This window comes from Solanum lycopersicum, chromosome 12 (genome assembly GCF_036512215.1).
Source record: "Solanum lycopersicum chromosome 12, SLM_r2.1".
Classification (NCBI taxonomy): Eukaryota; Viridiplantae; Streptophyta; class Magnoliopsida; order Solanales; family Solanaceae; genus Solanum; species Solanum lycopersicum.
Window position 1 is genome coordinate 28,961,254 of NC_090811.1, and position 15,571 is coordinate 28,976,824.

The 15,571-nt window shown below is 34.0% G+C and overlaps 1 protein-coding gene across 4 annotated transcripts in view; it reads right to left on the bottom strand.

Moving 5' to 3' along the window:
• Window positions 1–8,411, bottom strand: part of LOC101261787 (cyclin-dependent kinase E-1) — a 28,066-nt gene extending 19,655 nt beyond the window's left edge. For 2 of the 4 annotated variants that reach the window (XM_010315830.4, XM_004252150.5), the window contains exons 1-12: window positions 8,011–8,411; window positions 7,807–7,917; window positions 6,622–6,725; window positions 6,480–6,522; window positions 6,258–6,356; window positions 3,576–3,645; window positions 3,379–3,473; window positions 3,213–3,246; window positions 3,050–3,134; window positions 2,855–2,932; window positions 1,163–1,210; window positions 400–432 (exon numbers count right to left, since the gene is read on the bottom strand). In XM_010315830.4, the coding sequence (XP_010314132.1) occupies window positions 400–432; window positions 1,163–1,210; window positions 2,855–2,932; window positions 3,050–3,134; window positions 3,213–3,246; window positions 3,379–3,473; window positions 3,576–3,645; window positions 6,258–6,356; window positions 6,480–6,522; window positions 6,622–6,725; window positions 7,807–7,917; window positions 8,011–8,217 (1,007 nt within the window). In that variant the 5' untranslated portion in view covers window positions 8,218–8,411. The remainder of the gene's footprint in view (window positions 1–399; window positions 433–1,162; window positions 1,211–2,854; window positions 2,933–3,049; window positions 3,135–3,212; window positions 3,247–3,378; window positions 3,474–3,575; window positions 3,646–6,257; window positions 6,357–6,479; window positions 6,523–6,621; window positions 6,726–7,806; window positions 7,918–8,010) is intronic. The other 2 variants (XM_069292773.1, XM_026028728.2) reach the window with 1 other exon arrangement.
• Window positions 8,412–15,571: the final 7,160 nt, after the last annotated feature.

Here is a 15,571-nt window from a genome sequence, read left to right on the forward strand (position 1 = left end):
ACATAGAAATAATGAAAGAGTAAGCAATCACATCTTCATTCAAACAGTCTAAACAGTTCTCCAAAAACTGGTATAGCAACTTCGTACTTACATATATGTACCTATTTAGTAGAAAATCAAAGACAAATGGCCATAAGTGTACTGCCAGTTTTAAGCACAAGCGTAGGAAAGCGCCAATGTGAACGTGAATAGAATATTCTCTTTGTTGGAATCAATGATCTAAAAGGTTATATATGTTTAAATTTACAGCATGTCTAAATGGATATGGAAAGGTAGAACTTGTAAAGCTCAATTTTCATAATAGTTTTTAGTGTTGTAGCATATGACCTTATTAAACTAGCTTAATGAAGTTCCTATAGATCAATTGTATGCCAATAGACTGGAAAGCTGTGCACTTACTTGCGGCCAGGTAGAGGTTCCATCCGGAAGTACCTATAAACCAGAAAAAGCAGAAAGCTATAACAATGATACTTGGGAGGCACCACCTATTACTACAAGATATCAAAAGAAACTCTAGGCCTTCACCTTTTACTTTAGGAACCATATTGGAAATTGTAAAACCAAAGCAAAAATAGGACTCCTCTATTTCATATTTTCATTTCAAGAAATTTTCAAGATCATGAAAAGTTTTTAGTAAAAGGAATAACCCCAAACTTCACTAGGCCAAACACTATGCCAACTTTCCCACTACAAGGAGAAAATCTATTATTAGCAAGAGGCCTTGATTGGCTGGAAGATCAGCTAAAAAAGATTATGATATGGCAAATGCAATTAAATAGTGAAAATATGTTCACTAAATACGCTCAACAATTGATTAGTAGAGTAAGCCCAGCGCTTAAAGGATGGACATAGGACATCAAAATTCAAAACGGTAAATTTGTTATCTGGCCAGGTGACAACAAAAAAATAGAGAAGTAGTCAACTTTGTCTATTCTTTTGATCAGAGATGTATAAGATAATCAACTAGTAAATATTTAGTAGTGAATTTTTAATAGTGAATATGCCTGAACCATTTTACAAATTTATTTTGTGATGAAATGTGTCCGTCATTTTCACAACCATTTGTAAGTGAATTAACGCAATAGAGCAAAGAGTGTGTGGCTGTGAAGGTTGGGGCGCGGGGGGGGGGGGGGGGGGGGGGATTGAGATGAAGATTTCATACTCATGCTCTAGAGCTTGTGTTGCTGTTATTCTTTTACGAGGATCATATCTGCACATTAGATGACGTTAAATATTATGTTAATCACAATTAAATAGAAGCTTCTGGAATATAAGTAACATGCCAGTATTATAATTTAGTATCGCATTATATATATTAAAAGGGAGAGAGAGAGAGAGAGGGTTGGTACTTCCGTTGTGTATATCACCAAAAAAAATTCTAAGACAAGTATTTAGTATATACAAATACAAAAGCTTTCCTTATATAGCTATGTATGTAGTGTATTCACAAACGCAATCATACGGTCTGCATCACTAACAATTAGATTTTAACACCAAAAATATAAACGGTAGAAGCATGTACATTTCTATAAGATAAAAAAACTCAAATTTCCTTCCAAGCATCTTTCGTTTCTTTTACAAAAAAAAACAAATATACAGACGTTTAGGTGAGATTAAATGGAATTGGTTGTGCCCAAATGCAGATAATCATATATCTAAGCTCAAGGTTACAGAAGAATGTTATGATAGAGTAAAAAAAAAAAGTTTAGGCAAAATAAAAACATGATGGTCGAAAATGTAAAAGTGCTACAGAAGTGTGGTGGAATAAAAGGATACTTATAACAAAATAAAAGCAAGTTCTATAGAACGGTTATAAGACTAGCAACATCACTATCTCCGTCCGAGTTAAATCTCTTGCTTTCCTTTTTGGTTTGTTCCAAAAAGAAAGTCTCTTTCTATATTTAGTAAGTTTTTCAATTCCATCCTCCTACATGACAAGTTCAAACCCTCAAGATTTAAATGACTTCACATCTCTTTAATTCAAGAGCACAAGATTTAAGCATGTCTTTGTTAATAAACTTTGTGCCCAGTCAAACTAAGACACTTAAATAAGGACGGAGGGAGACTATATGAGAGTGAATGTTGGTGCAGAGACCCTGAAAATTTCACGAGATTTTAAGACTTTAAAGTGTGCTGATGAATATTAGGAATAATGTTTTGCATACAAAGAGGGATATGGCACTAGTACAGTATCACTTCAATAACTCATGCGAGCAACTGGCCTATATAAATGTGAAACTGGGTAGCATTATCTATGTCGAAATTTTGAGTTGGGAGTTCGGAGCTCAAAGTGTTATATATGCAAGCTTAAATTCAGTTTGTAAAAGAGGGTGCACATTTTCAAAAGATACATAATGATGAGTCTTGACATCACGTGCATGATAGCCCTAGAATGAGAAGATTTCAGATCATATAAAAATACTATCATGAATGGTCGCACATTCCAAAACAGGTTATTTGCATTGTTATACATACGTATGTGCATAATGTTTAAATGATGATACTTTATATTTGTAAAAGTAACAGCACTTAATATGTTTAAAACGACAATGCTTAACTAAATTATAAGATGGTGGAAGGGTCAGATAGAATGGTTATATTGATTCGCTCAATGCAATATATATATATATATAAAGTACATACAATAATTTATTACTTATATTTGTATTAGTAATAACACGATAAACATGTGCAAAGCACGTACACTTGACTAGTTATGTGTAAGTGTGCCACCTCAAACAAAGATTAGCACCCCTAGAAATTTAGCAAGCATACCATCAACTAGCAAGCATATTGGCACATATTGAAGGCATTAAATTTTCAATGTTACATTAACTAAGAAATAAGCACATACTCAAGCATCTTTGAAAGAAGGTCGTATGCAGGACTTTTGGGAGACATGTGCAGAACACTATAAAGTGCAGGATTGTCACTGCAGGGGAAACAATAAAATTTTTATATGAGAAACTCCAATTGCAAGGTAAGGATAGCAAGAGAATCACTGCTAAAAGAAATTTTTTAATACTAAAAATAGTATGAAAGAACCTACTACTTATGTCCTTGAATTCGTTGCACATCAGATTGCCAATGCGGAAGGTTTACCAGTGTTGGCCATTTTTCTGGTGTGGGATGTCCTGACACAATATGAACTTAGCGCAGTGTTCAAACCAATGAAAAGGAAAAACAGAGAATGTACAAAAATTCATGCTCACCGAGAACCTTAAATATCTTGTCCAGTTGGTCAAGCTACATTACGAGAATCGTGTATTAGATTACTAAAATGAGAAAATTACACGGTAGAAAGGAATAAAAGGTTTGCTATTGAACCTCCAGAAGGAAAAGCATAAAATGTGATGTGGAGAGTATAAAAATATTAACCTGGAAAGGGTTTGGTGTGCCCTTCACTTCTTGCCCTTGAAATAGTGGCTTTAGAGTAAGAAGCTCAGCAAATATACAGCCAACGGCCCACATATCTACATAAACACATTTTTCCCTCTTGGTTGAAAAAGAAGAAGAAAATGTTTGCTTATTTAGGACAACAATTATCAAAGTTCAAAAACACGCAAGGGTCATACCAACTGCACTTGTGTAGTGTTTAGCCCCAAGCAGTAACTCCGGCGCACGATACCAGATAGTGACTACAACCTGTCATTACTCAATGTACAACTTTTCAGAGTCACTGCAAAGAAGTGATGTCCAACAAAGAAAGTCAAACATGCACCTAAAGAGGAAGAAAAGAATCAAGGAATCATCTTTCATGTTTTTAACTTACAGTCTTACAGCTCAATCAGAAAAGCAATCCATATAAAAATCCAGGACTGTTGATTTTGTTCAGAACAAAAGAATTAACACAGCAGAGTTGTGACAATCAGAAGTAATGTTATGTTGCTCAGATCTATTTTGCTCATTCTCAAACTCTTAAAAATTCTCAGTTCGAATACTGACATTTTATTTAGAAATCCATCTCATCATCAGCATTTACCGACACAAAAAAAAATGTTGGTTCAACAGATCAGTCATATAGACTATGTTAGTAATACATGCATAAATGCGTGCACGCACGCACACACAGATATATATATATATATATATATATATATATATATATATATATATATATATATATATATATGAAAAACTGACTTTGCTTTTGTTGAATTGTAACCAAGAGATCCCTATTACTCTGATCCAGATAAACAGGTATTATTTGAAAAGCCACATGTTTTTGCCTGGCCTTGATATAGATCAAAGTAGCATACAAGCATGTGGGCCATTCACAAGGGCTCAAGCGAAAGCTCTGGACACTTGCAAATGCTTGTCATATAGTGATTAAAATATCATTATATTTGGTGGATTGAATAACCCAAAAAAAGGAAGAAGAGTTGAAAAAACTATCTGGATCACCTCCACGAATATCTGCATGTTTCGGAAGCCAGAGGCCACCAAACATCTCCAGAAAATGTGTTTCATCTCCCTGAAGAGCCCCACTATCTTTATTATCTCCATGAAGATCTCCAACCTTCTGAAGCTGGAGGCCACTAAACATCTCCACAAAAGCAACCAGATCCACACTTTGAAGTTGAATCGTCAAAGCTTAACAATTTTGGTATGTTTCCTTTTTAGGCCTAGTTGAGGACTTACCTAGTATAAATACTTTTTAACTAAGAGTAAAAAAAGAGCTTACCTCTTTGATGAATATTGAACCAGTGGGAATGGATAATTCTCATTCTTGCTTCAAGACTATTCAAGCGGATTTTCAAGGGGATTACTGTTCTCTTGAGAGTATCCAATAAGGCTTGCTCTACTTGTAGCTTAATTAGGACAGTTGTACTTCCATGAATGTTCATTATTTGTTTCCAGTTTAGTCGTATCTACATTCCATACTTGTTATCTTTAATTCTTGTCTTTCCTGTTTTAATCGACATCAATCCTCTACACTTTCATACAAGACTTGTATAGCAGGGTTTGTCAACAACATCAATAAATTATTACTTAATTGAAAAAGAAAAAGAAAAAAGACCGAACTTCCAACAATCACATTTTTGGCTCCACCATTCATTGACCAGAAATAAAAGATAGGTGATAAATAAGTCTATAATATACCAAGTGATGCTTTTGACAGTTCTAGTATCAGTTCTCTCAAAGTTGAAGGGGTTAAACATTTTCCATAATGGCATCTATCTGTTTCATTCTGGGATCAACTTGTTTTGATTTCAAAAATGAAAGAAGGATGTTTAGGGCTTTGATGATATTTTTCAACAAAAACAACATAGCCAAATCAATCTTCCAAATCCAAATGGTTAAGAATATTAGATGATATTGTCTACCGATTAGGATTACTTAGAATTAAATAGATCGATTCTTGTAATCAAGTAGTTAGAATATTTACTTTCCTTTTTAGCACTTGTGCATTAACTATATATACCCTATTGCTTGAGGGAATAAGTAGGCTCTGTTCTGTTCAATTCTCCCTTTCTTGTCTTATTTGTTTTGATAACCCCCTTTCTTGTCTTATTTTCTCACACAAATATCCACAATTACTTTTTCAAAACAAAAAATTAGATTAATTTCTGAAACAAGAGCACAAAACAAAACAATTTGAAATCCAGCATAGCATTTCCATCAAGGCTTATAGAATTGGGAACCACCAAACGTGGTCCTGCTTAGTTTGAATTTTGGTCTCCCATGGTCCATTCAGCTCTATTGACCGCTAGACTACACCTTTGGTTTCCACTTAACAGAAAGTAGCTTAAGTTTTTATATATAAGGTGTAACTACTTTACTGGGAAAGGGGAAGCATAAGCATCATCGACAGCAGCAAATTAAGTGTTATCAAAGGCGAAAAGCGCAGAAAAGCTCTAAGGTCTGTGGGGGCTTTATGCGCAAAGCGCAAATAAAGCATGGACTTTATTGAAAAAAGGCACAAAGGGAGAAAAGAATACAAATATATATGTTGAGTCCAAGACTAATAATTATAAATACGAATGACAAATATATGACCTAAGAAATTGAAAAAAAAATTATGATAAAGTGCAGTATCAATTATTTAGTGTCACTTCTTCATAAGAGGCTCATTGGCAAGGAAATGATTGCCTTAGAACCTTGATGACAACACCGAAGTGCTCAACACGTTTTGAGCATCGCTTCAGGAATTAAGCGCACTTAAAGCGCGCCTTTGATAACACTGGCAGCAATCACAAGCTAAACCAAAAAGAAGAGACGCAAAAGTTATAGTCGCAATAACAGGAGTAACTCACCCCATTCTCAGCTAATGGTTTCAGTGGAGCTTGATAAATTCTTGCAAGGCCGAAATCAGCAATTTTAACAACTCCATGTTCTTCTCCCTCGCCCATTACCTGTAAAGGGAAGTGAAGGATACAAAGTTAGGGATGTTTTAATTACAAGAATTTCATATGGCCCAATGCTACTGTAAGAAAATGTAAAGAAGAGAAATTAGGATAGACAAGCCAGAACCATACCAAGATGTTTGATGGCTTTAGGTCTCGATGAACAATCCAATTACTACAAGGAAATGCAAAAGATAACACTAAGCAACAATCCAATTACTACAACGAAATGCAAAAGATAAAGTAACAAAGAAATTTAACAAACATGTCTTGCCTGTGAAGATAATTGAGACCATTAAGCAGCTGCCATAACAGAGACTTTACAGTGTACGGATTGATTGAAAGAATGACCTTGTCTCTATGGTGTCTGATAATTTCCTAAGGTCAATGAAGGTTTCAAATGGACAATGGAGTCAGATGACAATTGCCCCCCACATAGATAATTAAGACATTAGGAGCAAAAGATACAGGCATATTATTCAAGAAGGCAGAGATAAGGATATAATTAGTTTTATATTTGAATAGATGAGATAGCAACTACCATTACAGTTCTAGGGAGAAGCATGGTCCCACATATCCCCACTTGCCTCACAATTCATTTAGTTATGTTAGGACTTTTATTATGTTAAAGTACTTGGACTTGGACCCAAGCCCATCATTAAGCTAATAGCATAAATAGAAGTAACCTAGAGTTTTTTTATGAATTCTCTTGAGGGGCCCTGAGGGAGCCTTCCTTAATGTTAGTGCCCTTCAACTAAAACTTTCTTGAATACTTCTAGTGTGTATTGTTATATGAAATCAATTGCTCCTCCCCCTGGATTCTATTCTAGTGACTGAATTTTAATTTGTTGGCTACTACTCTAAACTTGTGGCTGAATAATTGCTACCTTTACTAGAATTTATCATGTCTTTTGAAATTATATCTCTAATTTCTCATTTCTTCTTTTTCTGATTTCCTTGTGTTAGTTTCGTCATCAGTTGTTTTGGTCCAAAGCTAGTCTCCGGCTTCGATGACTAGAGGTTTTCGTTTTATGTTTTTGCTATTAATGAAGAGACCTTATCATTATCTATTGTTTTTACCCAGTTATATAGTCATCCCGCTTAGGTTTTGTTAAGGGATATAGAAGTCTAGTACTACTTATCCCATCACCTAAAGGTTTTAAGTTTGATGCTCGAACAATTTCACACGGTATAAATATTTGTGGCGTGAATATGGCACTCCTAACATTGCATTAATGTCATGTGTAAATCCCAAAATCAGGTCACACGTGGTATAAATAGTAGCCCCACATTGATTGAATAAAAAGTCCCCAAAAGGGTATATAAACTCAAAATCATAACCTTTAAGGTTTGCTGGAGTTTGTATAGTTTAAAATCCACAATAAATAAGGTAAACACGTATGGAAGGGAATATAGTTTAGATTAGAGTTTAGACAAATGGAACAAAATGTATACTGACATAGAGGTCATGCTCGGCATAGTCAAAAGCGAGATAGAGAGACATATCTGCCTGGTTGATATGCACATTGACAAGCTTTACAACATTCTCATGGGATATCTCCCGAAGCAACTGCATCAAGATAGTCGTTCTTAATGATAATAGTGTTTACTAGAAACAAAAAAAAAAGGGGAAAGTGGGATAGATAGAGAGAGAGAGTGGGACCATGATTTCGCGAATGGCGGTGGGGGAAACGCCGTCACCGTCCTTGGATTGCTTGAACTTCTTGATAGCAATAGATTTGCTACGGTTAGCTTTGATCTTAGCCAAAAAAACCAACCCGTAAGTCCCTTCCCCAATTTTCCCTATCAAATCATACTGTTGCAACCACTCTGGCCGATTGCTATTGGAATTTCCTCTGACATCTCCCATGGCGATTTTGAGCTTTGCGGTCAACAAAGAGGGCTAAGGATACAGAGTAGAGACGCAAAGCTGGACGATGAAATTTTGTGGCACTTGGACTTGCACAATTGGAGGATCTCTATACAAATGGAAAAATTTTACTAGTTGTACGAGGGAGAGTTGGGAACCAAAATAACACACAAAAATATAAAAGTAACCAAAACAAGTTACTAATTTAGTAAGTAAATAAAATAAGTTTAGTGTAAGAAAAAGTTTCACTATATCCAATAATTTAAACGTTTTTCGTTAGTGTCATAACGTTTATTTTTAATATATAACGGAAATTTTTCTTACACTTTATAAAGTGGAGTTTTTTCTTCCACTTTATAAAGTGGAACTTTTTATTCCATTTTATAAAGTGGAATTTTTTATTGTACTTTATAAAGTGAAATTTTTTATTCTACTTTTTATTACATTTTATAAGAAGAATATTTTTCACGTCTTTAAGAAGCTTTTTCAGTGTTGTCATATAAATTATATTGATTTTGATATGTCATTAAAACGGAAAAAAATATTTCATTATGTATTTTTAATTTTTTATTCTGAAAAATCTTTCAATCTCTATTTAAGGATGTTTATATGTAGTTGATAGCACCTACAACATAAAGTCTTATATATTTGTTCATTTCGATCTAAAAAAATGTCATCTACACCTAAAGTTAAAGTTTCATTTTATTGGGATGACGAAACTATACATGACGAAAATACCGTTTATTATAATTGTCCTCCTAAACACAATGCTAAATATCCAATTAATGTCCGATATCATAAATTTATTTCATCAATTTATAAAAGAATGCGTATAAACAGTACGGATTATAATTTGATTATAGTCGGAAAATGCCCTACTTCATTTTTATCACAAGAACAAGTAAATTTTGGAGAGTGGATTATCTATAATGACGAATCGTTGACCGACTTTTTGAGGGTTCCAAATGACTATATAGATCAAATCAAGTTAACAATACTTGAAATATATGTTAGGAAGGATCCTAAGATTAGTCAACAATGTTCTCCTTTATCAGTCGATGTCCATCCCTAATTAGAAAATCGTAATAGCATTGATGGATTTCCAATAATCGAATCTACTGATTTTCCTAAAATGACACATTATCAAAATATTCTTACCAGCCGATATGATTTTGATTTAAACGAAACTATCAATTAAAGTGATCGGTAATGCTCAATTATTATATTTCGATTATTGTTTGTTGATTTGTCAATTATTTATTAATTTATATTATTTATTATTCTTATTATTATATATATTGTAGCGGTTTACTTAAGCAAGATAGGAATATTGCTCCAAGTTATGGACTAAATAATTATTTTAGGCAGTCCTCACACTTTGAAATGAAGGAAAATGTTGGGACATCCTCAAATTTTCATATCTCGCCTACTTTTGATGCAGATGATTATCGCTATGTCTAACACTTTTTTTTTATTTGAGTAAATTAATTGCATGGGCCAAATATTTAGATATATTTTTACACATATAGAAAAAATATTACACAAGATGAGCCCATTGATACTGTGAATATCGATGATGGTGACCTTCCTAATTACGGCTCACCTTCAGCTAGTGATAGTGTTGATTTGCCTAATGCTGAGGAATCAGGAGATAATGTTTCATTTGAGGCATAATCTAGTGATGATGATTTTTTGACTCCCAACTGATCGCCAAGACTAATGTCCATGAGTCCGTTTTGTAATCATGAAATTCCTTATCTTGATCATCTCCCGGATAGTCCAGATATCTTTGGTAATACACATGATGAGTATACATCACAACGTGCGTGGCATGAACCAGAAGATTTCGTGAATGATGCTATTTATATTGAAAAAGACATGTTATTAAATTCAAAGAAGCATTTGCACAGAGCAGTTAAACTGCTACATTTGAAGATAGTAAGGGAGTGCTTTGTTATTAAATCAACAAAGAGATCATGACGACTTGTTTGCAGGCGTGTAGAACAAGGATGCCGATTTAGGTTGACTTCTTTTATTGATAAACATACTAACATGAAGAAAGTTGGAAGATACATTAAAGAACATATATGTGATATGGGTACGTGCATCGAAGGGCATTTCAACTTGGATGTTGAGATGATTGCTAAGTCCTCCGTGTTGATATAGAAAGAACGCCCAGGTAATATTTTATCCCTAGATGATTTTTATTTAATAAGGAAATATTTATTTTTTATTTGATAATTAATATTATTATTAATTTTAGGTTTTCCATCAAAGATTGTCAAACAGTTGTTCTTAAAGCATATGAAATTTCAATAAGTAAAGAAAAGCCTATCTTGGTTGCAAGCGGGCTTTTGAAAAAGTTTATGGTATTGGAAGGGTTCTTTTGCCGACTTGCCGAGGTTCATGGAAGCTTTGAAACACTTTAGTCCTGAAAGAGTAGTCACTTGTATGTTGATAGTCAAGACACATATTGGTGCAGAAATAGTCAAACAATAACATCCACCATATGGGAAAATTATAGAAGATTTGTTGATATTTTTTTGAAAGAAAATAATCAGAAAATGTTTCAACTTAAAGCTAGACAAAAAGATAAATTTTTGTGTACTTTATGACATAGATACTTTTATTTTGTCTTATATTTTACGTTATTCTGCCTCTTAATTTATTTTATTTTATTTTCATATGATTTTGAAGTAGTGTTACTATTAAAACTTTTATAGGATGTGTAACCTAAAGTTTTCTATTAATGAATTTAGATGCCTTCCTAACCAACACTAAATTAAGTCTAAGGTTAAAAGTAAATCAAACCAAAATCACATTCTAAAAAAGATAAAATTTCCCTACAAGTACAAGGCTACAATCTTATCTATTTTTGCACCTAAAGCAACGAATATGAGTTGTATGTTGTCAGGTTGTGCTACTCTAAATTTTCGATTTGTTTAGTGTGGGGCCTCTCCAACATGTCGGATTGGGACCATCTTCAAAGTGAATTTTTTTGGGGAGCCATGAAAAGGAAAGGGAGAGAAGGTGAAGGTGAAGGTGAAAAGGTAAAATGGAATAAAAAGTTTCACTTTATAAAGTGGAAGAAAAAGTTCTATTATATATTAAAAATAAATGTTATCACACTAACGAAAAACGTTTAGAAAATTGGATATAGTGGAACTTTTTTTCCACTAAACTTATTTTAGTTATATACTAAAATAGTGACTTATTTTGATTACTTTTATATTTTTGTGGCTTATTTTGGTTCCCAACTCTATAAGGGGTGGGTTATTTTATTCCTATTTTATTTTTGTTTGTGGGATCTATGCTTTATCACCCTTCTTCCTTTTTTAAAAAAATTTTATTTGGAAATCAATTTAATTATTATCTTAATTTGTTTAAAGGATAATAATAATTATATTTTCCTTATTTGGTTAAATAGAAAATGTCTTACAAACTGTAATTTTTATTATTCTATAATTAAAGGCTATGGGCATAAAAATATTCAAGTTAATTGATCATTAAAACTATTTTTGTTTCTTTTCCTTCCATTTTTCATTTATTGTACTTTAAAAAAATTCCTTATATTTCATTGTTTTTTTAACTTTACTTTTATGATCCACCTATATATATATATATATATATATATATATATATATATATATATAATATTCACTTTATTTGAAAATTGATATTTGACCATGAAATATTTTTTTAGATTGCTAATTGTTTCTTATTTCTTTAAATCAATACATGGGTTGTAATGAAATCATATATACATAATGAACTTCAATGGCACTGTCCTATCCCTATAATGAGTTTTAACCATCAATAATAGAGACAGTGTCATTAGAGTAGATCTGATTACACCAAAAACACAAAGTTAGAATACAATTAAATTTTACTTATTACATATTACTCTCTCTATAGTCCACCAAATAGTAGAGGGAATGATTCTCCAGTTCTTCTATTCTGTACTTGTAATTCTACTTCTTTCCAGTTGTATAAGGCATCTGCAATTCTACCACATGATCCATGAGATGTTTTTTAGCTCCTTAGGAATTGACTCCACAAATGGCCAGTGACCTTGCACTGGATGAACAAACCACTTTTGTATGGGATCTTGGCCTTCCAAATGTGTTTCCAGGGCCATTTTGGTGCCTGCATAATTGGGTGGCTCAACTTCCTATATGTTGCACTTACTTAAAAAGTCTCAGTATTGTTCCCTAACCACTGTAATATGTCTTTTCCTATCTCCAAGACACTAAATTGTTCAATGACGCAGAAGAATTTTGTAAATCTTGGAATTTCCCAATCATTGAGGTGCCTTCTAAATATAATATTTCACCCATGAGGTGTCCATAGTTGTAACACCTTGAAAATCCAAGACTTATTGTAAAGCCTAACATAGGTGTCATAAAGTCTAAACACTATTTCTAAGTATATTTTTAGTGAATATAGGTCATTTAGGATATATAAGAACCACAATGTCCAAAACGTTGGGGAAGTTAGTGCAAAGGGATGTTAGTGTACCTTAGCCTTTTGACTAACTTTTAGGAGTCGGAAATGTACGAAAATTAGTGGAAAGGCAACTAATGGGTGTTTGAGTTGTTCCATGATTAAAACATCCGGGTACGACTCCCCAAGGACCAACCAAGGGCCCTTGAGGAGGACCGTTGTAATTTGATGCAGCACTGCCTGTCAGTGTGCATCGACGGGACAGACGACGGCCCGTGTGTGGATCGATGGGGCGTCGATGCCACCGTCGCCCCACACTTAGGCTGGTGGAGAAGGTCCCTTCACCTTCATAGTTTCTGGAATCATCAACGGAGTGCGGGGGCGCAGGCTACGGTCCGTGTGTGGATCGACGGGGCGTCGATGCCACAGTCGTCCCACACTTAGAAAATTGGAGAAAAGCCTCGCCTGCACTAGTCTCTGACCGAACTTACGGATGTGCAACACGAATTGTCGGTGGACCAATGGTCCGTCGATGGGATCTCCAAATTCCTACACGTTTTAAATTAAATTCATTTGAATAATTAAGTGGTTTAGGGGTAAGTGGGGATTAAATGAAGACTAATTAAGTTGATTTAGTCCTACTATAAAAACCCTCAACTCTGATTAACCTAAAGACAACTTTCACAATAAACTTTCTTCCTTCTCTCTTATTTCTCTCTCAACATGAATCACCATGAAGGCTAGCAAGAAATGGTTTGGGGGCTGGAAAAAGGGTGTATTCTTCATCAAATTGTTGAGAAACATTAACGTATGAGTTCTATTCATCTTTGAGATCTTTTCCTCAAAGGGTTTCTTCAAAATAGATTTCAAAAAGTTAAATTTTCTTATGGGTTTCATTCAATTACGAAATTAAAGTTATGGATTGAGTTGTTAATGAATTCTTAGGATTATATTGAGTAGATTAACATGTAATTCAACTTGTTTATGGTAATTATTTAATTAAGATGAATTATAGGCCTATCATGCTAGTTTTTGAGATGTGATTTAGGATGATGAATTATAGGCCTATCATACTAGTTCTTGAGATGTGATTTAGGATGATGAATTATAATGTGAAATTAGACTATGTACCTTATCTCAAATTGTGATCCAAAGATGTATTATGTTATAGAGATGCAATTGGCCTTTTTATTCTATTGGTTGTCATTGTGTGATGATGTTACTCCTCAAGTTGGGTTGAGTTAGGGGTTGATGGTAAGACGACGGACCGTGTGTGGATCACGGGGCATCAATTTCACCTTCGTCCTACACTTAGTCTAGTGGAGAAGGTCCATTCACCTGCACAGTTTCTGGAATCATTGATGGAGTGTGGGGTGAAGGCTACGTTCTGTGTATGGATCAACGGAGCGTCGATGCCACCGTAGTCCCACACTTAGAAAATTGGAGAAAAGCCTCACCTGCACCAGTCTCTGACCAAACTTACGGATGTGCAACACGGACTGTCGGTGGACTAACATTCTGTCGATCGAGGTCTCGTCGATGGGGTCTGCGAATTCCTGCACATTTTAAGAGGTTTAGGGGTAAGTGGGGATTAAAGGAAGACTAATTAAGTTGATTTAGTCCCACTATAAATACCCTCAACCCTCATTAACCTAAAGGCAACTCTAAAAATAAACTTTCTTCCTTATCTCTTATTCTCTTTCTACATGAGCTCACCATTGAAGGCTAGCAAAAACTAGGTTTTGGGGGCCAAAAAAAGGGTGGATTCTTCATCAATTTGTTGAGAAACTTTAAGGTATTCTATTCACCTTTGAGATCCTTTCCTCAAAGGGTTCCTTCAAAATAGATATCAAAAAGTTAAGTTTCTTATGGATTTCATTCAATTACGAAATTGAAGTTATGGATTGAATTGTTAATGAATTCTTAGGATTATATTGAGTAGATTAACATGTAATTCAACTTTTTAATGGTAATTGTTGATGGTTTGGTCTAAATTGAAGAGTATGATCCTCTATCCCTAACCCTAGGTAGTGATCTTGACCTATATTGTATTGTGATCATTCAATTAAGTTGGTTGTTGATTTGATTAATATACTATGGTGCTATTATGATTAAATTAAGATGAATTATAGGCCTATCATGCTAGTTCTTGAGATGTGATTTAGGATGATGAATTATAATGTTAAATTATCCAAAGATGAATTGTGTTAAAGAGATGCAATTGGCCTTGTTATTCTATTGGTTATCATTGTGTGATCATGTTATTCCTCAAGTTAGGTTGGGTTAGGGGTTGATGGTAAGACCTTGATGATAGACTATGAGGACTACTTGGTAAGTCTTAGAATCTCTATCTTTACTTCCAATTGTGGTTAATTGTTGCTAAGTCATGATATTACATTTGGAGTCTTTTACTAGGATTATAGGGTGGTATGATATTGAATTGAAATGTCTTGACTATGTTGTGAGGTTGATTAGGTGTATATGCTATAAGGATGGTGAAAACTATCAAGGTTCCTTAATATGTTATGAAATGCTAATATGTTAACCTCACTTATATGAATTGTGATGAAAGGACATATAGTCATACAATTGTTATTGAGCTATTAATGATGATGATTATACAAGGGGTAGACCCTATGGTTAAATTAAGTTATGATTGATAATTAAAGGCTTAAAGACATTTCAAAAAGGGAATCTAGCTTAGCACCGAGTGAACTAGATAGAGGAGTGTCCCTTCTCACATAGGGAAGGCAGGAACACTACATTACTTTTGAGATTGGAGACTATAATGCATGGCACATAAAGAGGGTCCCAACTAAATCTGCTAGTTATTGAACTAAGTTGTCCCCATAGGAATACTAGCTAGTGGATCCACGTAGTTGCTATGTTTCATGTTTTGGTACTACCTTGG